A 24119-nucleotide genomic window follows, 5' to 3' on the forward strand; every position below is an offset into this window, starting at 1 on the left:
ATTTCATTAGAAACTGAACCTAATAAACCAGACTCAAACCAGACAAACTCAGATGCGTTGACAAGGATTTGCATGATCAGATGTGACTACATTCTCCCAGGTGAGTGCATGAATCTTGCAATATACACATGTAGGTTTACATGCAGGTATGTAGCACATACATGTATATGTTTATTCTGTATCATGTAGGTCAATGAGGACATGCAACATTGCCACAAGCGTCTGAACTTGAGGTCCATCCAGGAAAAGCTGATGAGTTACCCTCAGGAGATGCTGCCTTCTATGGCACCTTCCCCCACACCTAACGGACACCTAGCGTGCACACAAAACCTTCACACACACACACACACACACACACACACACACACACACACACACACACACACACACACACACATACATGGACTTTGACACACAGTAGTGAAGGATGCCATGTGTATCCAGGTGTCTGGCTGTGCTGTAGCACCCTTCAGATGTCACAACGACAGAAATCAGTGTTCTGACCAGAAAGTCTGCAGGCAGCACGCGTGTCTTACCGTGCCACATTTGTGTACATGAATGTGTGTGTGTTGGCGCATCTGTGAGCGCATATACATGTGTGCTTGTGTGTTACTTATTCCTAGAGGGTGGGGGTGAGAAAAACAAGTGAGAAAACAGCAAAACAAGTTAAGAGACAATGAAGAAAGCAACACTGGCACCTGTTTCCCCCCAGTGTGGAGGGCGAAGAATCCGCCTCAGAAACTACACTGCCTGCTCCTTTGATGTACTGATGCCACTGATACATTTTATCTCCAGATATTTCAGTCCAACAGCATGCACTATATCACCTTTATCTCTCCTTCTAACCCTCCATAAACATGCTGCCTTCCTAACACACATGCACACTCTTTTTTTGGTTCAGTTATGTGGCCAGATGTCCAAGTTGACATAGCGCTTAAGGCGTTTGACTGGATGAAACAGTGCATTGGCTGCGGGTAAAGAGGGATTAAAACAGGGCCTGAGGCACTTGTGTTATATTGAAAACATCCTGGGCTGCTTTGTATGGAGATTTGCATACATTGGGGTCTGTGCGGCGATGGCCCATCTGCTGAAGAGCATTGTCCCCAAACAACAAAGTGTGTTTAAATATTTCACATCTCCATCTACTGGGACATAGGTACATAGAAGTGAGTGGAGAGTGAGTGAGAGAAATAGAGGGCGATGGAGGGGGGTGAAAAAAAAACAAAAAAAAAGGAACGAGTAGATTGGCACAGCTTTGAATTTGAACTGCTCCCAAATGTGCCTCAGTCAGAGCCACAGTAAATAACACTATTGCCGGCCAGGATCCGGGAAAATGAGGAGAATCTAAATATAATATGTTGTAAATCTGAATTCTGGTGCAAAACATAGTTGTCTGAATACAGCAATGAAGATGTGAAATGTATGTTTTGTGCAATGATTGTGTTCTGAATGTCCAGCTAAATATAAAACAGGGTTGAATAGAACACATGCATTTTAACAAACTTTACATTTGAGTGTTGAAACTTTCAACACATTTTATTCTGTATAAAAAAATACATTTATCATGACACTGGATGGACATTTTCACCTAATATTAATAGATTTATTTTACCATGCATGCAGTGTCAAATTAACTATGAAAGACACTGACTATGTTGATAGAAAAAAAAGGCAAATATCCACAGTAGGCAGTTTGGTATAGACTGGTCCAGTATTAAGTTATCATCCCTCTGGCCCAAACCCTCTTTATTGTATTAATGCCATAACTCTGGATTTCTGTGACATTTAATGGCACTGTAAAATTAGATAATTACTGTAATATATCTGTGTACTCATGCCCGTTTCTGAGGTCAGAAACATAAAAATTAATAAGGAACAAGTGGGAGAAAGGGGACAGAGTAGAGAGATTAAATGAGAAAGTGAGTGTGTACAAGAGAGTTTGAAGTGACAAAGATGGCAAAAGTTAGTTTTATTAATGCAAAGAGAACACAGTCTGAAGTTACTTTGACATCCAATGTTTATGCATCCTCTCTCGATACCCCTGCATTTTTTATTTTCACTCTCCTCTCCCCGTGTGTCTTTCATTTCAACCAAAACACACATCAAATGAAAAACATGCTCAGGGCACTGGATGGTGGATGGAACAGTAAGGTGATTTAACGACGGGACGGTTTGTGTGTAGGCTGGACAGCCTGGTGCAGCCTCCGTCTTCACAACCCGCACACACAAACCCATGCACACATTTACACGTACGCACACACAGACAGACACAGACACACACACTGACACCAAATATCTGAAAAAACAGCCAAGATGGACGTGAGGAACATGTTGCCTGCACGGGGGAGGATTTTGGAAAGAAGAGCGTGGTCAATCTGTTTGTTTCTCTGCCACATCCAAGAAGAGTGATAATTTCATTTTCTTTCATTATTTTCTCTCATTTATTGTACTCCGAATGTCAGATTTTGAAAGCTGCTGAGGTTTATGTTTAAGGAGAGAGCATATCAGACAATGGTTTTTATTTATTTTGCAACAAAATGTCAGTTGTTCTGTCTCTCTTGTTCCCACGTAGTGAGACATCAAGACAGCAAACACAGACAGACCCATTGATGCTACCTGAACCTCGTACCTCTGCCTTGTCTCGCTGCATCTCCCTCTGTCTCATCATGTCTCATAAGCCAGTTCATTTATGCAAACTCTAGCCGTAGAAGGTCACGGTTGGAGAGTCTGTGAAAAAGTATAACAGACACACATTAACCCCCATTTAATCAGGATTACAGAGAACAACCAAGCATTATTTAACACAAATCACAGAGCATGACAGCAGTAGAGAAATATGGGACACACACATACACACACAAACACAAATCCAGCACAATCAATCTAATGGTGTGCATTAGTTAACTGCCAAATGTTGGGCTTTTTATGGCAGGATCACCCGTCCCTTGAAAAGATAAATACGGTGCACAGATCCCAGTAATTACAGCAATCCCCTTACAGCACACAGAGACCGTCCTCACTCACCAGCCTCTCTGGAGTACTGTCGCCCTGTAGATTAAGTCATTTAGGACAGTTTTAGGGCACCGGGGTGACTGACAGAAGAGGAGCTGGGTGGAGAAGAGACAAAAGGACAGACAGGGATGGCGTTAATGCGTTTTGTCTTTACGGTATTTTGGGGGAGGGGTTGTACTAAAAAAAAAAATAAAATGCAGCCACGGCAGACAAAATGAATAGATAAAGACCCAGTCAAATGCGCGTTGACACACCTGTGATATATGTAGCACGTAGGCAAACACATGTAATCTCTAATCTGCAAACCTCCTGTGACTTTCTGAGGTTATGTCACCAAGAAACATAACATTCCAACGACTGAATGACTGAAGAGCAGTCCCAGGAAAAGGTTCATGGCCTTTGTGTGGGTAATGTTAAGGAAATGTAAAAATCAAGGAAATATACTTATAGTCTGATCCCACCAAATAAAGCCAGCATGTAAAGCTGCCGCTCTCTGTGTGTGTTACAATGGGAATAATATCATCATGTAGATGGGGTGGACAAAAAAATATGAATATATATACAATATAACGCAACACAATATAATAGCTGTGCAACAAACGTGAAGCTTCAAATGTTCAGTTTCCGTTGCAAGTGTTAGTGAGCTCTCTGATAATGTCTTTAGGGCCAACAATTCAATATGTCTAGAGACCTTACAAAAAATATTGACTTTGAAAATTGACTCAACACCTCACTGACATAGACTCAACAAAACATTTACCATCTTGAGCTTTGGATTGTGGTACATTAAGCTGTAAAAAATATAAAATAAATAAAAAATAAACTAAAGCTCTGTGGAGGTTCCTTGTAAACCAACAAAGTTGTTTACATTTAGTGTTTTTCATCAACAATTATTGTATCTATCCTTGAAGACTGAATACATGTTGAATGCATTTCCCACCTCATAAAACATTTGCAACGCTGGTTTTCTGAATATTTAAAATCATGCTTTGATTACATCCGTGTTTCTGTGTCTTCTTAGCTGCTTTTTGTGCGTCACAGCCACCAACTGTCTATCAGCAAAAAAAACTAAAAGTGATTGCAGTGATTATTTCTCTTGTGCACTCACTCGTTTGCAAGATACAAACAAAACCGAAATCCACCCTTTCCTCCATAGCACTCTTAGTGGTCAAAAACTCTGCAGGGTACCTTTAAGCTGTACAATTTTTACAGCTGCTCATGTTGTTGTGTTCACTTCTTGTGTGCAGCTAAATCACAACACACAGGAAGATCACAGAAAGTTTAGACTCCTCAGGACGCCTCTACTGTGTCTGTGCATGTGCAAATTTGTGTGTGTGCGTGTATGCGTATGAGTGTGTGTAAAGGGCAGTGGTGGGTGCAGTTTAGCAAAGGGAACTGAGCAAAGCCTTCAGGCCGGAGGGCGATTGATGTCCAGCGGGTGGCTGAGGAACACTAACTCACACTGCTCTCTGACTGCATCTAAAACTCTCATTAGTTTAAGTGTGTGAGAGTTCTCTGCCGCTGCACCCTTCAGACCCTGCAGAGAGGCAGAGGGCCAAAACCCCCTCAGATGGCTTTCACAACAGGGGAGGTGTGCAAGGAGGTGAACGTACATGTCTGCAAGCACACAGGCATTGACACAAAAACACATTTTTGCACACACATTAGTCTTTCTGCTGTTGTCTTTCTCTGTTTTTCTTGCAGCATGCATGTACATAACTGTGAGCATGCAGCTTAACAGCAGGGCCTAATGAGGTCTGAAATATGAGCGGCAAACATTTGTATGGACAGATGTGGATTAATGTTCATCTTTTCTTCAAGCCAGAGATTAAACCTGATTTACCGCCTAACAGGTTTTTAGTTTTTTCTATTTGATTACAGAGAGAGAGAGAAATGAATAGAGGAGGTAAATGAGACACAGTGGGAAAGAGAAACAAAGGAAGAAAACAGAGTGGTTGTGTCTCCAACTTATGGGGAAGTTGCCAGAAGAAGCCAGACAGTGAAAGTGGAAGGAACAAAGACAAAGCAGGGTTGGATGGAAGGGGAGGCAGAGGGAATCGTCAGATGCTCCTCATTCCTGTTGTGGGTTGCTGAAGTGAAGGAGGAGAAATTTGAGTCATGGGTACGGAATCAGAAATGTCAACAGATTGAGTCAGAGCAGAGCTGGGACCGTCTGGAAGGAGAGAGTATCAACACTGACTGAGGGGCACGCAAGATTTTGGGACCGTCACTGGGCTAATGGCAAAATTTTTGGACATTATGTGTGTGCGTGTGTGGATGTGTGTGTACGTGTTGCATGGGGGAGGATGTGGGATTGGCTTAGTCTGCTGTCTATAATGAATGGTTAATGTTAGTCGGGGAAAAAATGAATACGGTCACCATCTGCTCAATCTAAGTCTGCGTTCTGTGCGTGTGTGTGTGCACATTTGTGTGTGTGACAGTCATGTAGACTCACACACACACATACACACACACAATGTGCTCTTGGAGAGGGATTTGGAAATATGGAATGGAAGAAAAGGGAGGGAGGAAGAAAGAGAGGAGGAAGCAGCTAAGAGAAGACAGACATGCAACAAAAACCTGCAAGAAAGAGACAATGAAAGTGATGGAAAAAGAGAAAGAAGTGATATTCATGTAGGCAACATTTTATGTGTTTTGATGTAGAGACACAGATACAGGTGAGCACAAATAGGGCACAAGTCATGAATTCTGTCAGGTTTGTCAAGCACATGTAGCCTATGGCTGCGTGCTCTTTATACACACACATACACCAAAACAGAATAGACGGAATAGAAATATAGGTGGAATAGAAATATTTTTATTGCCAATACTGAAAAAGAAGTTGACAATTAAAAGTAAACATACCTCTTGCTTTGACACACATGCACGGTGATAAAAGAAGTAGTCAGATCTTTTACTTGAGTAGCAACGCCACGATGTGAAAATATTACATTACATGTAAAAGTACATTAATATTTTACTTAGTGAAAGTACAGAAATGATATCAGTAAAACTGACTCACTGTAAGCATTTGAGTAAAAGTTCTCATTTTGCAGAATGGCTCCTGTCATCATAAAATTTAAAGTGTAATGTGAGTGTAATCATTTATTCATTAATGTCTAAAGAGAATTATAATGTTGTAGCTGGTCTAGGTGGAACCAATTATAACAACTTTTTGTGCTATTGGGAAATATAATCTACATTTACAACAATTTATCATATTTATTGAACTGATTGCATGTTTTTTATGTTTGTTTGAGTCTGCAGAGTAAATACGCCTACCAAATGAATGTAGTACAGCAAAAGTAGCATTTTCTTTCGACATTCAGTGAGGTGGAAATATAAAATGACATACAATGAAATTACTGAAGATGACCAAAAGCAAATACATCACAAAAACTTACAGGGCACTTTTTTTAGTCTTTGTCTCATACAGTATACTGTCTAATTGAGTTCAGTGTGGGAAAAAAAATAACAGTTAGAGTTGAGTTATGTAAGATCCAACAAATCATTTTGAAGAGATAGCTAGGCAAACATTTTTTATGATGTTATAGAAAACATAGTTGAAATATTATGACACAAAAATGTAGGACCTCTGTACAGCTATCTATTACTAAACTACTCTTTGAATACACAGTAACAGTATTTAAAGCTTTAGGGGGATTACAAGTGTTGAGGACACTGGAGCAGTATCATCCCCGGCTGTGTTCTCAACACACACACTCTCTCGCCCACTCCCACACAAACACAGAACAAATGCATGTCCGTTATTACTTTTTTTTTGTCTGTGAACACATCACATTTGTCTTCAAAGTTTAAAACATGAAAAACAAAACAAAAAAAACAGTTCACATGCATCATCATGCTCTTGGGTAGCTGTGACAGAGAGGAACTTCAGCACTGATAAAACATTTGTGATACATCTCTGAACACTGGGTTGATAAGTAAATACAGCCTACATCGATAATCCTCATGTCACTATGTGCTCTGTATTATGCAGAGAGTTGCATTTACACAGACATGCACACACACACACACACACACACACACACACACACACACACACACACACACACACACACACACACACACAAACAAACACACGCACACACACTGCCAGGTTGTGATTAAATTCTCTGTGGCCTATGATCCGCCTCTAAATCTTTGCAATTTTCATTTTATGCAGCTTTAATATGGATCATAGTTGCTCTCAGAGTGCCCCATCTCCTAATCTGGAGCAATCTGAGCTGAGCCTGGCTGGGCCAACAGCTGACGCTAAGCCAACCATTCACACTCAACCAGCCAGCAAGTCAGCCACAAAGCGTCTGTACAGTCGGATAGACCCAAAATGCCATGAGACAGGAGATGTTGGGAATATTTTTGAGGAATCTTTATGAAAATTGTTTAGCAGATATTCAGAAACTGCACACTGAAATAGTAATTCACGTGTGTATTTTGTATGGAAATAACTAAGTGTGGTTTACGCAAGGTTATTTTACTTAACTAAAACTAAACTAAAAACTAGGTGTGAACAAATATTTTAGTTAACTGAAATAAAAATAAAAACAGACTTTAGTAAAAAACAAAAAACTAACTGAAACAATATTGTATACATACAAAACTAACTAAAATGAAATACAAATATACAGGAAATGTCTTGTACCACCCATATTATAATGGGAAAGAAACTACTGCAAAAAGTAAAACTAAACATTTTTAAACAATAAAAACAAAATTTAAAATAAATTCAAATATCTGACACTAAACTGAATTTAAAACAAAATTTAAAAAATAAATAAATTACAAACTAATATAATATAATAGCAAATACAGAAAAAAGAAAATATTAAAAAATGCATTCACCATGTTGACAATTTTGCAGAAAAAGGAAATTTTAGTGATTTAGCAAGAAACAATATCAGAGTTTAAACATGCCACTTTTGTTGTTGCTGCCGATAATACATACTGTACATGTGCATAGACATCTTGATCTGATTATGATTTGATGGTAGTGTGGAAGGAGGTGGAGGGACGGACTAAAGGGTAACATTTGTTGAGGTCAAATGTGGTGTGTTTGGGTGGGCTACCGTGTCACAGGACGTATTAGACACACACGCACATACAGTAGACTTTCACATGATATTCAGTAAATACAAGCACATAAATACACACATGATATGACCCTGTTTTTTAGAGCATTGGTGGAGGGTAGGGGTGGGGGGATAAGAGGATCAAATAATTAAGGGTGCACTGTTAAAAAATGTATATTAATATTATAATGCTTAGATGCAGGAAATCCAAACCCACTCTCAAGAAATCATGTCAAATTGTAAAAACATACAATTATGACATTTCCTATATAGTCTAGTTGCAGAAGTTGGAATTTGCATGTTGGTGCCTTGTTTCCCTCAACCTAGATTAAACTGTCACGTCAAAATACCAACGAGTAACCAGCTGAAGTGCTGGACCAGAAGCAGGCACCCCGCTGGGACTCATGTAAATAATACTGCTGCTGATAGAGGACAACCCACAAACTGAGCAAAGCTAATGCTCGGCTTAACTTTCTCTCTGCTCTCTCTCTCTCTCTCTCTCTCTCTCTCTCACACACACACACACACACACACACACACACACACACACACACACACTGCATTACATTACATTACATTACACAGGTTTGCTGTGCTCCATCTCTGCAATACTGAAGCAACTACTGATGAATCCATCTTCTGATGATTATTGTCATTGATGTTAATGAGCAGCAGAGAGTGAAAATGTAAGAGGGAGAGTGAACATCAGGGGAAGGGGAAGTCACCCCTACCACCTCAGCCTGCTTAATCCTCCCTGTGGCAGACGGCAAGACCAGTTAGATATCAGGAAACCCTTATGGGCATATTTAGAGCACCGCTTTTAAACCTTGGCCACATTCATCATTTTTTGTGAATATGTTATGTTTAATGAACAACTAAAGCTGAAAGATTATATGTTTTTTAAATAATATACTGCTACAGTAAGATTTGAGGTTGCTCTCGTGCCCATTTTAAAGTGGAAATACTTACCATTGTCAACATTCAAACACATATAGTCTCAGTTTACCTCAAAAAGCCCTAACGTCCTTATCATATGTCAGTAAATGTGTTGCTTTCATCTTTGGTGCATTGTTCACATAGTTCATCCTCATGCCATTTGCTTTTCCATAATCTGTCTATTATCTGTCTAGGGATGTTGCTCTGACTAATCCATTTTTGTTAACACCCTGTTTCACAATATAATGTTAAACGCCAAACACAACCCATCCAGACTTCCTACCTTTAAATCCATACACTTTGTCTTCAGCCTGTGCATCTGTGGTGGCAAAACCGTCACGTATAAGTCTGGTAAAGTCTATACTTCTCTTAATGTTGACAAATCCCATGAAAAAAGGTAAAACCACCAATTAATTTACTGCACTGAAAAGTATTACCTGTGTAGCCAAAGCCTGCCAAAAAACGTTTAAAAATGGGAACAAAACAATGAGCCACACTGTTGCACTGGGCAACATGTTCCCTCCTTAAAATAAGCATGGGGCACTGTCTATTTTCTCAATCACACATAAGTCATTCTTCTGCAATAGCAACTCACTTACACACCATGTCTGAAGCTGAAAATAGTCCCCCACAAATGCACTATTTATGCATGATTCATTGATTTAGATCTTCAGTAAGAATGAATGAGCTTGATGCCACAAACATGGTATGGGAGATCAGAAAGTACTGAGAAACAGACTAACATTTTTCTATGGAATATGATGGCAAAATATATAATATTGGCAGCCTCATCCTTTAAAAAATTGACATTCCATATCATTATTAATTCTACTTATGTTTCTGTAGAAAAAAATGGCCCCTCCGCCCCCAACTCCAATTACACACATTGAAGTGCACTACCCTAATATATATATATTAGGATAGCAATGTGTATATACAGTAGTACATTATAATATATATTACATTACTCAAGAACAATAATAAATATGCCACCACAAACATGTCCTGTCAGAACCTATGCACTACAGTGCTTTGTGGCATACCAGCAGTATGGTTTTAATGCCACAAAAAACTTGTCCCTCTCTGTGCTGAGACATTAATGCTGAAGTCCGCCTGTCAGGAAGTGGACAAGTGCAGGCTCACCTCAGTGAGCATGATTAAATCACACAATAACCTCCTTCCCCTTATCAAATCCTCTTAAGCAGGCTGTATTACATATCTGCCAAACAAAGAAAACTCAATCAGAACAATCAACCAAGCCAGGCCAAGCCCGCCCTCCCAGCTTGTCTGATCCCATTGCCGTGATTAAAATGAAAATGGAGCCGGGACATTACCAGAAATCCCATGTTCACCTTATAAGGAAGATCAGAAGTCTGTGTGTACGTATGTGTGTGTGTGTGTGTGTGTGTGTGTGTGTGTGTGTGTGTGTGTGTGTGTGTGTGTGTGTGTGTGTGTGTGTGTGTGTGTGCGCACGCGCGCAAGAGGGGATAATATAGATGTGTCCTGTGTAATTCCCTGGCTTGGATCACAAAACACTGTTTTTATTGTTTGCAATATTAATAGAAGAAAGATTACGATTGATGGGATTGGATTAGTAATATTTAGCATTTCCATTCTCCAAAAGTAATAAATTAATTTGTTTATGAGCTTAGTGTATGGAGGAAAACATGTTTTTATTGCTCCATGCTGGATGGCAGCACACAAGCACCTGTACAAATATTTGAAACTCAAAACAACATCACAAAAGCGCTGTTGGTTGTTACAAAATGTTAAATCCGGCTAATGAAGTCCTGGTTTTAAAAAATTAATACAAATTAGGTATACTTTACATTTCAACATATCACATTTGATAGAATAACATAGCTTTTAGTGCAGCTGCAGTCGATATATTGATAAATCTGCCAAATATTTTCTCGATTAATCAGAAAATGGTGGTTTGTTTGTTTTGTTTTCTGGACAAACAAGTCCAAAACCCACTTTAGTCCCTTCACTATCATGTATGAAAAGCATTAAATCTTTACATTTCAGAAGCTAGTTTGGCATTTTTGTTTTAAAAGTTGCCAAAACAATTATTTGATTATCAAAATAGTAATAATTTTCAGACGATTAACTAATGGACAACTCATTGCAGCTTTCGTTTTAACATTAGATTTGATCAATGGTTTCCACTCAATTCACAGAATTAAATATGCTTGCAAACACTGGAAAATTAAATTAGACAATCCATCACATTTTGTCACCTTTACTTTTAGCTGGCACCCTGACAATAACATAACTTTACCAAAAATATAAATCAAGACCACATAATTCTTTTAACATTAATAATGTTAAAAATATATTAATATTAAGCAACGTTAAGGTCTCTGCAAAAAGATTGTCCTGCTGTGCTGAAATTACTGGAAGCCACCAGGCTATTAACACAGTAACGCAGTGTATATGTGATTTATAATTAACAGAAAACACGCAACATGCAAAGTCACGATTATGGCCCTTTGATGAATTATGCATTTTTTGTGTACATATCAGTTTGTGTGTGTGGGAGGGGACTGCCCTGTCCAACTGAATGTGAGTGTATGTGTGTGTATGTGTGTGTGTGTGTGTGTGTGTGTGTGAGTGTGTGTGTTAGAGACTCCTGGGCGGGCTTACAGTAAGAGGCAAGCTTCACATTACTGTTGCTCCAATTCACTTCCTGGGATAATCCTTACCACAACAGAGGGAACGGCAGGTGACCTGGACCAACAGAGATACAGTATGGGGCTCCATTAACAAACACACACACACACACTTGCCCACAAACACACATATACACATTTTCACACACACAGAACCATCCATTCATAAATAATACCAATATGACCCTCCCTTCACCCTTCACTCTTTCCCTCTGCTTTATCTCCATCGTAGTTTCCTCCCTATACCTCCCCTCCTCAACTCTTAGTGAAACATATTGTAGCCCTGCTGCCATGAGATGACGGAGTGTCATTCATCCACAGCCCCAAAGTCATCTCCTCCATTAACAGCACTGTCTAATTAAACCTGTAAATGACAAACACATAGACACAAACACAGGCCACGGTGCACTAATGGCCTGCTGTAGCAGGAGACTGATGGGCAGCTGTCTCTTGTCCAGCCTCTGTGCAGATCAACCTTGAGACACAGGACCAGGGGGACGTTTATTGGACCACAGAGATAACAAGGTTAGCAGAGCATTGATAATGAATGATTAATATACAGTAGCCTGGCAGTTAGATAAGTTAATTGATTCATTAATTGAGCACAATATTGTCTTTTAACAAGGTGATGTTTTCATTGCATTGTGTTTGGTATATCTCACATATGAGTTCATCTCTTTCCAGATATTCATATTAGCAAAACAAAAACAGCGGGGGATACCGTGGAAACAAACAAGAGGTGTTTTTCTGTTGTTTGACTCAGGACCAAAAACAATTGGAGAACAATAACTGTCTCCGCGGATCATATCCAGGGTTATTATCCTCTTATTTGCATTCTATGAAAAAGGAATAACAAGGTAGCGGAGCTGTGGCTTATCTAGAGCTTCTGTATTAACCACTGTGGCATTAGCATTAGCAGCCTAAAGCTAACTCAAGCCCTTAATGCTACATTGAGAGAGGGTGACAAAAATCAAAAGCCTTGAAAGTCTCTCCTTCTGACTCAGGAAGAACAAAGGAGATGGCTTTATTGCATAACGTTTTTGCTGAAACCGTTCTCTCTCCACAAGGCAGCGTCTGTTTCTATTTGTTTCTGTCTCTCTCTTTCAATCACTAAAATCATCCACTCTCCAACCACGGTGTCCTGAAGAAACCTCGGGGATGAAAAAAACAAAAAAGCTCAAAATCCATTTCCATATTAGTATGAAAATGTTAGAATATTTCAGAGGAATTATCCCTTCCACAAAACAGAATAAAACCCCTCTTATTCCTGCTAATCCTTCAAAGACTGTGATATTACCTGATAGGATGTTGTACAGTGTGAATACTATCAACAAGACATGCCGAAAATAATGTAAGCAGGTCCCCATTGTGGAGATTAGAGTGAGCATGTCTCACTCCCAATTTATCTCTTCCCCGAAATGTAACGCCTCATTTTCTCTCAATTTCACCCTCTCTCCCTCCTCTGTCTTCTTTTCCTTCCTCTGATTCCAGATCAAATGATCAACTAACTGGAAGCTACTTGTTTCTTTTCCTTTGTCACACAGCATATAAAAAAGAAGTAATTTACAAATTGTACAAGACAGGGGTTAATGAAGAGAAAGAGGTAAATAATGAGGGTGTAACAGAGCATTTGAGAGAACATTTTGTCAGTAAAAATGTATTGATGAGATTATAGTTGGGATTTTTCCAAACTTTTCATGCATGAGACAATGGTACAGTAGTGGTCTGCAGCCACCAGATTTATGAACATTTTACACATATGTGATTTTTTTAGCCATACTAGTGAGGTGGTCCTAGGAATGGAAATGTTAAGTCTGACAAACGGTCGGTTCACCACTTTGGGTCCAAACTGAACAAATATCAGATGTATTGCCATGACTTTTTGTACAGACATTTATGGTTCCCAGGCGACAGAGTCTAATGATTTTGGTGTTCCTCTCAAATTTCCTTTAGCAACACCAGCGGTCAAAGTTTTCACATATGCCGAAAAATATCTCAACATCTATCTGATAGAATGGTACAAACTATTCTGACATTCATGGTTCCCAGATGATGAATCTGAAGGACTTTGGTGATCCCCTGACTTTTCTTCTAGTGCCACCATGAAGTTGACATTTGTGATTTTGAACGAAATGTCTCAGCATCTTTTGGATAGATTGTCAAGAATCTTAGTGCATAAATTCACATCTTCCCACAAGATATATTATATAAGTTTGGTGATCTACAGACATTTCCTCTCATGCCATCATCAGGTCAAAATGTCTATTTTATTTATAACACTTATAACACTGGTCAAATTTAATCAAAGAAATGGTTTATGACCAGGCTGAAGACATTCCCATCAACCTAACCACTACTAATGTTGAAGCTAAGATGGCGAACATGACAAATAGCTGCATTTATACAGTGCATTTATCCAAAACGCTTCGCAATTTACCTCTCATTCACTACGCATACCGTGCTGGCCTGGCCATCGGGAGCAACTTGGGGTTCAGCGACTTGCCCAAGGACACTTCGACATATGAACAGGAGGAATTGGGGATTGAACTGCCAACTTTGTGATTAGTGAACAACCCACTCTACCTCCTGGGCCACAGCCATCCAGATGGCAGGTATTATAAATGCTAAACATCAGCATGTTAGCATTATCAGGGTTGACATTAGCATTTAGCTCAAAGCTGCTGGTGTGGCTATAAACTCATCTTGTTTCTCGGTCATCTCTACCTTATTCTTGAGCACTAACTATGTTCTTGTTTCCTTGTTGATGAAAGTGAAATTCTTTGTCAGGGATACATAAAGACCACTAAAGTAACTCACTTATTTATTTGACTTCAGAGCTAGAAAACCTTTTGGGTACATTTACCCACATTGTCATAACCAAAACAGATTATGTAGAGCAATGCAAAGTAAATGGATTAGAAATAATCACCTGCAGAGTGGCTGAGAACTTGATTGACTGATGTATACTAAACCGTTGTAACAAAGGAGCCTCATGTCATAGAGCAAAGTGTTCGGACTGTTTGTGTGTGGTAATTGGTCCTAGAGAGAGGAAAATCCCAGAGACTGAGCTGCAGGACACTCAAAGCCCCTCAAGTTCAGCTCTTTTCTGCTCAATACATATTGAACAGTAGAGTCAGGGGGCTAAGAAGATTATCACAATGGGATGAAGAGGCCGTAAGAGCCTTTGTGGCCTCGATGTTGTGTTGCACAGTGAAAGTTGGTACGGCACTCGCAAGCCCTTAAACTGCTTGACCTTAAAAGCTCTATTTATGAGCTCTCACAGAGAAAGCTGTGAAATGAGAAGGGAATAGAAAAAAGCAAAATCAATATATAAAATGGCAAAACAAAGAGCTGCAAATATTGTATGTCAGCATTACACACAAAGGAAGAATAAAAACAATGTTGAGGGGGTAATCAAGATTGCCTGAAGCAAACATGTCATTGTCTTATTTCCACTTAAAATGTAAAAATTCTTGGTGCACCTTCCTCATTCAGCACGGGATTATTTTGTGTGTACGTGTGAGTGTGTGTGTGGTGAGAGCGACTGAAGCATTGAAATGACATGAAGAGTTATTTGGGCTGTAATGAAGCTGCTTAATGAAATCAGTGCCCTTGAAAGTTCTTCATCAATTTTAGCTCCCTTGCTCACTCGCTCGCACTCCACCATTCCAGCCTGTCAGCTAATCCACATGTGCGACACAATATTAATTAAACACAGCGTTTCCTGAAGTACTTAAGTGAAGCGCTATCATTGATAATGAGCAGGTTTAAAGGAGTCACATCCCTCCAAAATTACTTTTTAAACCGGCCTTATTAAGCAGAAAATGAGGCCCAAATCAGCCTACAAGCTCCTCATTAAAAGCCACTGATCCTTGGCCAGGCGCATGTTCCAATGGTTTTAATTAGGCTAGCGCAAGATCGTCGGCGACAGGAAGTGCCATTAATCTTGTCTTTTCATTCAGAGTGGGGGTACAGCATGTTGCAGCCTCAAATGCCACAACAGGATAAGAATTTTCAAAAATGAAGTGACATTGAATTGTCCATTTTTGTAGAAGCGATGGAAATTTACTGTTTTACACTTCCCTTCTTTTCAAATCTTTGGTTAAGTTTGTAATTACAAGGCAGTCTTGCTAAGTGCATCATTAGTTATAACACACACACACACACACACACACACACACACACACAAACAGGATGAAATGTGTCTTCATTTTCTCTGTGTGTGTTTATGAGTTGCACTCGCTGTAGAGGATGGTCCCCGGCCCTGCCTGTCACACCTTCTCCGCATGGAGGATTATGGATGGCCAATTACATCGCTTTTGTCATTAATTAATGAGGATAACGAGCTCCCCCTGCTCCCCACAAACCATGGTGCTCCTCAGCTGGTACTGAACAGAGAGAGGGGTGCTGGGCCATGTGTGTGTGTGTGTGTGTGCATATGAGAGAGACAGCAAGGGAGAAAGAGATACAGAGAGTAGTCTATGTGAATGAAGGAGGTTATGTGTACAAAAGGCTGAACACAGGGATGATTGTTGACCCCAGGGCTTTGCATGTACATTTGTCCAGTGAGTTGAGGTGTGTGCACGGTGTGTGTGTGTGTGTGTGTGTGTGTGTGTGTGTGTGTGTGTGTGTGTGTGTGTGTGTGTGTGTGTGTGTGTGAGTGTTTGCTCACCACCAGTCCTGGATCTGTGAGGCCATTACAGAGATTAGGCAGTGCTACAGTAACGGATGCCCTCGATTGTCAGCTCGTATCCTTTGACAAGACAACAAGCTAAAAGTGAAAGAGTGAGAGTGATGAGCATGAGTGGTAGAAAAGGGGGGAGGGACTTTGGAGGGAGGAGAAACATGGAGGCAGGAGAAAAGAGGAGGGCAAAATTGAAGCTTTAACAAAGTGGAAGGGAAGTCTTGCAACAAAACTGAGACGTCATGAGCTCTAGCTCCACATAAGACACACACAAAGAGCCCTATGAGAGATGATAAATCACCACGGCCCTGAAGAGGACATTATATTCACCAACAGCTCAGACTGTTGTCATCCAGTGCTACCCATCCCTCCTCCATCTCTGCTCCCTCCCACCAGGCCCAATTTGGCCCCTGCCACACTGTCTGGGTCTACCATGCGTGGTGTCAGGTGCCTTGTGGCGATAGGCAAAACGCTTTGCCTGACTGCCATGTTTCGAGGGTTTGCGGCCATATGAGCACAAAACACAGGCACACACACACACTCACACACAATGCAAAAACACACAGACACATACAAACAGACATCCCCTCTTCACCCCCCTTTAGACGTCTGATTAACGAATGAAGGGCCCCGGCCCATGCCGCTGCACTTGCAGCAACGTCGCCCCGAATCACATGGCTCCTCGGAACCAACTGACTCACCCGCTCATCGCTTCCGACAAGGCGGGGCTGGGAGGGACGACGGAGTGTGATGTCATAGTGAAGCAGAGAAGTTGGGGGGTCCATGGGTGAAGGGTGGGTGAGGGAGCGAGGGTTGGCTTCCTTACAGTGCCACTGCCGGCATTAAAACAATGAGGTACCAGCACCTCTTCTCCTCCTCCATGTCTTACGCTCTCTTCCTACCACCCCACACACTGAACAACAACAACACACACACACTCACTTCTTTAGCCCTATTTCTTTTTATCTCAACTCCTCACCCCTTCCCCCCATCATGAACCTGCTTGAAACAACCAAATTGTCTCTGTCACTTGGCCTCTAAAGGCACAAGTATGCCTCTGTGAGCAAATTTTAATAAAATAAAAAAAATGTAACATTTTATGAACCCCCTTTGTCCCCAACTGTAAGCATAATCAGAGTTGAAGCATGTTCATTTTCCTTCAAGGCCCCTGTTTTAAGTACAGTGTGTGCAGGGCTGTGTGTGTGGATGGAGTGCTACAATGTGCATCAGACACATGAACTTGCACATAGAGAGAACTTAATTAGAGAAAACAGCGCTGTCAGATGCATTAGGCAGAGGTACGCACTTAAGGGCATATGGTTTTAGTACTATACCATCGGGTTGGAGAAAAGCACACAAACATACCTCAAAGCTCCGAGCCATGCTAATGAAATCACTCCCTTTCTATCCCACTGAGAGCAAACACAAATGTTTACAGACATCACACAGTCTGTCCGTACTCCTGCACCACACTGGGCTGTCGTAAGAGTGGTAGTGCACTGACTGTAGTGCTGCCTGTTTGTCTGCATAAAGACAATGTCAACAATAGACAATAGTTAAGAATAAGCAGTAAGATATCAATTCATCAACAGTTCTTTGCAATATTACTATATCTGATTCATTTCATCTGATCCCATTTGTTCAATAGAATTAATATTATAGCAACACTCCATCCCCCTATTTAACCTTTATAAGCAGTATATAAACATTTAAACAATGGTTTTTCACACACTATATGTAGTTAAAGTGTTAATTATTTTATTTGTCAACAAGTACATTTCCTCCTGTTGGCACCGGTTACGGGAGCCTGGCGTATAAACAGGATAATACTGTATAGTTAAAAACAGTTGCAAGAATTTTAAATATTTCCTCATAAGAGAAATTGTAATTGTCTATTAATATTGTAGACTAATCTTCCTGACAAATGTCCTTATATCTGCTCACAACTATACACAGTAGTAGTACAAATAGTGTGTTAGAAACCATTTATTTAACAACTATATAGTACTTAAAACATAATTGCAAAACAGGGAGGTTTAAAGTACCAGTGCTATCTTTCAACAGTTTAAACTAAATGGATTATTTGACAATTTATAAAACCTTCCACTGAACAAATGAGAGAAATAATGTGATTATAATAATGATATTAGGATTAGAGATGAAATTATGTTAATCTGAAATACTCCACCTGGTCGAAAATGTGTGTTTGTAAGGAACGGACGGTGATAATGCAGGTCAAAATGTATCTTGCTACAACAAATCAATTAGATGTCACGGAGATATTTTAATTGAATAATTCAAGTGGAGTACAGTTTCTCTGTAAATTGTATTGCATTTTTAGTTTCTTTCAATTGTAACAGTTTTGAATTTTTGCATCCTTTTCATGTTTTTTAGACAGCCTCACTTAGTGCTTTTGTTTTTAACATCTTGACACACATGGCAGACCTTCTGCAGGGGCATGCCTGGGGCATACTGAGGCATTGATGTGTTTGCTGTGTTGCACCCGAAAATCAACGTGTTTGTAAAATTCGAATTGCATTGCTAAAATCCCATCGTCTCGTATGTTTGATTTAGTCTATATTCTACTGTATATTTTCAGAGTTAATCAAGTTTAATTTATCAAAACACCAAATAATATTTATCTGCTACACAAATGCTATTAGAGACATAAATTGTGTATTCAATCAAAATAAATAAAAATTTAAATGAGAATATAATTTCCCAAGTGCCTCTCTCTACTATCAAATCAAATGAGCACTCAATACATGTTACACTTAAATACACTAAGCGCATGCTTTACCACTTATTTAATAATATTGTTTTAATACTCTGCAGGCGTTCATGTAGGAAAAGGCTAAATACTCAAACAAATTGCAACTTATACATCCCTCCGCCACAGAATTATCTCATTGCAAGGAAAGATGAAGATAATTGGTGATTTTATACACACAAGCATTGCTGGTAGGCTAAAGGGCCATGATGTGACCAGCACAGGTCACAAATCTGTCTTAATGTTTAGATGTATAGCCTATACAGGCTAAATGACACACAGCCACCATGAACACTGATGGCCATTAGGATAATAAGGTGACACAATAAAACATATATTTCAGCAGCTCGACATGAGAGACCTATAGGGAGGGAAAGTGACCACCCAGCCATCCGTGCAAAAAGGCAACCATCTCATTTATGGCAATTAAGCTGTACGGAGACTGATGGAGCGCAGGGCCTGAGTCCTCACATCATCGGCAGCATTTGTCACATTTCATCCCCGCTGCCCTGAATGTCTCGTGGGGCCTCAGACAAGACATGTGTCATCAGAGGGCCAATTTAAGATGCCATGGGTGGCCTGTTGTTGTGACATGCAGCTAAATTGTAAGAGAGAGACTGGGGTGGAATCACTTTGTCACTCTCTGACTAGCATTAAAAGACTTGCCTGATCTAAATGTCTTGTCTAATGTAGTCTAAACCTGCATGGCTTAGTTTGTGTAGAGCAAGCACAAATACCAAATTATTGTAGATACATATGACGAATAAGGAAGAGCACTTGTGGTATTAAAAGTAATGATTTGTTTTGGTCGGCATTTTGGTCATCAATGCTGTTAATCACAAAATCATTCAATTTCGTGGACTGGCTGTGATGGAAAAAGTATATTTACTGGCCTGATTGATAAATCAATGTAATTGCAGCATAATCTGATTCAATACTGTGTGGATTCAATTTGAACTTCCCCATCACCTGGTGTTAATTTGCAGGCTACAAAAACACTTTAAGCACCACTTACTGATATCAAGCCAGTTGTTTTTATTTACACTATGAACATCCTAAATGTACTTATAATGATTAACCCTAAAAAGAGCAACGATATAGCACCAACATCAACGTTGCAGCCAACATAATATGGTCAAAGGTACACCAAAAAAGTCCCAGTTTCAAGGTGAAGGTGACAAATAAAGACAGTCAGAGACAAAGAAAACACACACAGAGATATGTTTTCAGGAATATAAATATCACTACACTATGATCACTTCAAGCATTAAGTCTTTTCTAAATGTATCAACTCACAAGACAAAACCTGCAAAAGAAAACTGGCCCTGTAATGTTCACTGAATTAAGTCGAGCAGGGAGACAGGAGTTGAAATCGTGTTAATAGCTGTCCAGAGTATAAGAGCCCGCCAAGGAAGCCTGCAATCACCCAAATACCCAGAGACAGGTCCTGGGTGCCCCGGGCGGCTCTTGCGCCCTTCCCCTCAGCGCCACCGACCCCACTGCGTGCCAAAGAGGCCCCACCAGCCCCTCTGAGCACGTTTAGACCCAGATCTTCATGTCAGACGCGTCTCATGCAAGAAAAGAAAAGTTGCCAACTCATTTTAGGAGGGCAACTCAGAGGGTGAGAGGCAACTGTGTGATTTTAAGATTTTTAGTATTTGTCTGTGGAAACAATTTACAGCCTATTTCTTTTTTTTTAAATCACAGCTTTTTTACATAAAGTGGCTTTTTTTGTCAATTAATCTTAAACGCCCACAACATAATTAGAAGCAAAAAGAAATGTTTTGAATAAGCATTTTAAATTATATTAATATATAATTATACATGTCGTAATTTAATTTTTTTCGTGCATTTACGTTATTAAATGTGTGAAATCAATGTGAAGATGTTTTAAAGCTGTGAAATGGTCGTTGAAATGAAGCAAACCGGGTCCAAGCATAGATATGTGTTTTAATTATAAAGACATATAAACAATATATGAAATCCATGTTGCAACACAACCGAAACGCTTCTTCGATGTATAGGCTGTAGTTATATTAGTAGAGCCGGGCTTGGAGCAAGTGATTTTTTTCCACAGTTGTACAATACAATCATGTGAGATGTGCAATAACTTAAAATAACAAAACAAACTTGTCAACACATCGTTTCAGGAAATATATCAGCCGACATCACATTTTCCCCACATAGCATCAGTACAGGCAGTCAAGGGAAGTCCTTTCATAATTGCTGTTATTAAATCTAGAAGTCGAGATCAGGTCGCATTTCTTGGCTTTTCCACTTGTCATGTTGTTGTTGTTGAATGTTGCATAGATTACAAATAGTAGCTGATAACTTAAGTAAAAATGTAACCAAATGTATAATTTGGACATGACCTGCAGTGTCTGTAAAGTACGACCGACAAAGTGACAGGGTTTTTAGATTTCATCTTATAAGAAGGCCTAAACTGTTTATTTTCTATGTAGCGTTTGTTAAATCTGGATGAAACATTGCAGTATAATTACTTAACCATACTTTAAGATTATGCATCAGACTAAACTTGTATTTTCCACAGAATGATTTAAAAATAACTAGAGTGGGAGAGAGACCGACATGGGTGCAGTAAAGGTAAAAGTTCAGGAAAGAGAATTTAAACCAAATCAAGGCTTGTCGTTACAGTGTTTGAAGAGACTCGACGGTGTCCCGGAATAAGTAGTGCACTTTTCGGCACAGGTGGCGAGTGCAGAGCCCGAGAACGGGTAGACGGCAGCCTGTCCAAAGGGCGCCAGGGCGGTGGGGATTGGTGAAGTTATGGTCTGTCCCTGGTTCAGATATGCCACCAGCCGCCTCATCTCCTCCAGAGCCTGAGCCTGCATGAGGATGTAGTTCTTGGCCAGGAGGAGAGTGGCTATTTTGGAGAGTTTTCTCACCGAGGGGCTGTGGGCGTAGGGGATAACAGAGCGCAGGCCGTCCAGCGCGTCGTTCAGATCATGCATCCTCCTCCTCTCTCGGGCGTTGATGCTGAGCCGCAGGGAGCGCTGCTCCTTGGACTTCTTGGCGAGGGGCCCCCCGGGCTTGTCATCCCCAAACGACGAGCCCCTCTTCCGGGACTCCAGCGAGTCGAAACCGTCCTCGTCATCGCTCGTGTGCTCCCCGCCGCTCTCGTTGGACTTCGCGGTCTGTCCGGAGAGGAAGTCGGTGGCCGGTGTGAGCGGGAACCGACCGGGACTTCCAGGACCATGGCCAGCGCCAAACCCGAAGGCTGATTGGCCGTAGCGCTGCGTCAGGTCGAGGAGCGCGTCGTTGCTGATGGACTTAAGCAGGTTCTCTTCGCTGACATTCATTTTCTCTTCCAGAGCAGATTCTGACCAGGAAAAGTCTACTCTTCCGTTTTTTTCTTTCTTTCTTTCTCTCCTATCCTATCTTTTTGTTTTTGAAAACCGAGGGGCTGTACTCACGTAGTTCTCTCCAAGAGTTGCTGTTTTCTAGGAGTTCCTCTCTTCCCTTCACTCCTTTTTCCCTCTGTCAGTGCAGTGACTCTTCAAGGAAGGAGGCTGTGAATCTGAAGCTGAGCCTCTACATGCATTCACCTCCTCTGTACACTGCGCTCCCCCCTTGTTGCGCGCATAGCCCACGTTCAACAACACTTCTCTAATTGTGCTCGGTGAGATCGGAGCGCTCGTGTCCCCCTTTCGTACGGTCGGTTTCCTCTCGCGCGTTTTTCTTGCCCTCCCTCGCCTTGGGCAGATTGTGACTCGCGCTCTGCCCCTGCTCGCAAGTTAGTAGGAGCACGAGGCCCGCCGGGATTATCTGGCCGTCCAATCAGGGGGGCGTTTTAATTAACTCGGGAAGAGCGCAAGTCTGCTCCCAGTTTCCATCATCATCAACGTGATAATTGCAGCGCAAACTGACACAGAGGCGTTACTGCATTGTCCACTATTGTATTACAACCTATTTAAACCTGTTTAACAAAACAAAAAAAACACTGATTGTGAGACATTTAGGTGAACTTGAAAAGGAGTTATTTTACGCATTGGATACCATGAGCTCAGTGCAAATCTTAATGCATCAGACTGGAAGGTGGATAAACAGCACTCACCTGTCTGAAGAAGATGTGGGTCTGAGAGATCAGGTAGAGGAGCAGACTTAAGGATGCTGTGAGGTTTGACCATGTGACCTCCAGGTTCTTCTTTCCTTGACTCTCTTTCTGATCCAGACTAAAATGTTTGCTTTGGATCTGTACATTTTTAAACTACTGTGACAGTGACAGACAATGCTGGGTGTTAGGCTATATCATTTCAGTAACACAGCCTGCTCTGGACAGATCCCAGAAACAATAAGCTCATAGAAGAAGTGCTCTATCCTGACCGCCATTCACCTTGCACGCTAGCAGAGTCAGCATTGGCACCAAATGTTCAGGGACAAGTTCCACTCAGTCACCTTTGCAGGTAATGTAGCATCTTACACTGGCCAGTCAGTGATTAGTGGAAGACAAATAGCTTAAATTTTGTCGGTGTATTCAATGAGTCATATCTCATGTACTGTATAAGCTGCTATTAATACATTTAAGACAAAATAATGTGCCTACAACTTATGGGCAAACTACAGACAAATATGCAGGCAACTCATTGCTGAATAAACCCTTAAAACAATGTTATAAGCTTAGGGTTATTGAAATGATTTGTAAGGATCCAAACCAGACGAAAGATGATCTGAAATAGCACACAAGTAATATGATAACAAATCTTTTTTTTTTTTTGCAAGTAAAAGGTCTCCTGAGGTTAAGAAACAGGTGTCCTAAGTATGAAAGTTAATAGTGAAGGTAAGGCTGCCACTCAGTGTCTAGTAAGGAGCATTACACTATGATTGGGCTTCATGTGTGATCAACTACAATCTACAGCTAGACTTCCCATATGGCTTCCTGCAGGCTGAGTGCTCTATGTTTTTATGCCACCTTGTGGAGAAGGAGGCTAAATAAA

At 40.6% G+C, this 24119-nt stretch overlaps 1 protein-coding gene and 1 long non-coding RNA gene across 2 annotated transcripts; both read right to left on the bottom strand.

Annotated features, from left to right (window-relative positions):
• Positions 1-2495: 2495 nt before the first annotated feature.
• LOC127377747 (uncharacterized) lies at positions 2496-23688 on the bottom strand. Its single transcript, XR_007887744.1, has 3 exons — positions 23240-23688; positions 3025-3107; positions 2496-2727 (listed from the first exon to the last, which is right to left on the bottom strand). It is a non-coding gene; the product is annotated as an uncharacterized LOC127377747 (long non-coding RNA).
• On the bottom strand, positions 21095-23026 carry bhlhe23 (basic helix-loop-helix family, member e23). The gene has a single exon (XM_051425903.1). The coding sequence runs from the start codon at positions 22482-22484 to the stop codon at positions 21801-21803; it is 684 nt and encodes a 227-aa protein (XP_051281863.1). The 5' UTR covers positions 22485-23026; the 3' UTR covers positions 21095-21800.
• Positions 23689-24119: the final 431 nt, after the last annotated feature.

This window comes from Dicentrarchus labrax, unplaced genomic scaffold (assembly GCF_905237075.1).
Source record: "Dicentrarchus labrax unplaced genomic scaffold, dlabrax2021, whole genome shotgun sequence".
Classification (NCBI taxonomy): domain Eukaryota; kingdom Metazoa; phylum Chordata; class Actinopteri; family Moronidae; genus Dicentrarchus; species Dicentrarchus labrax.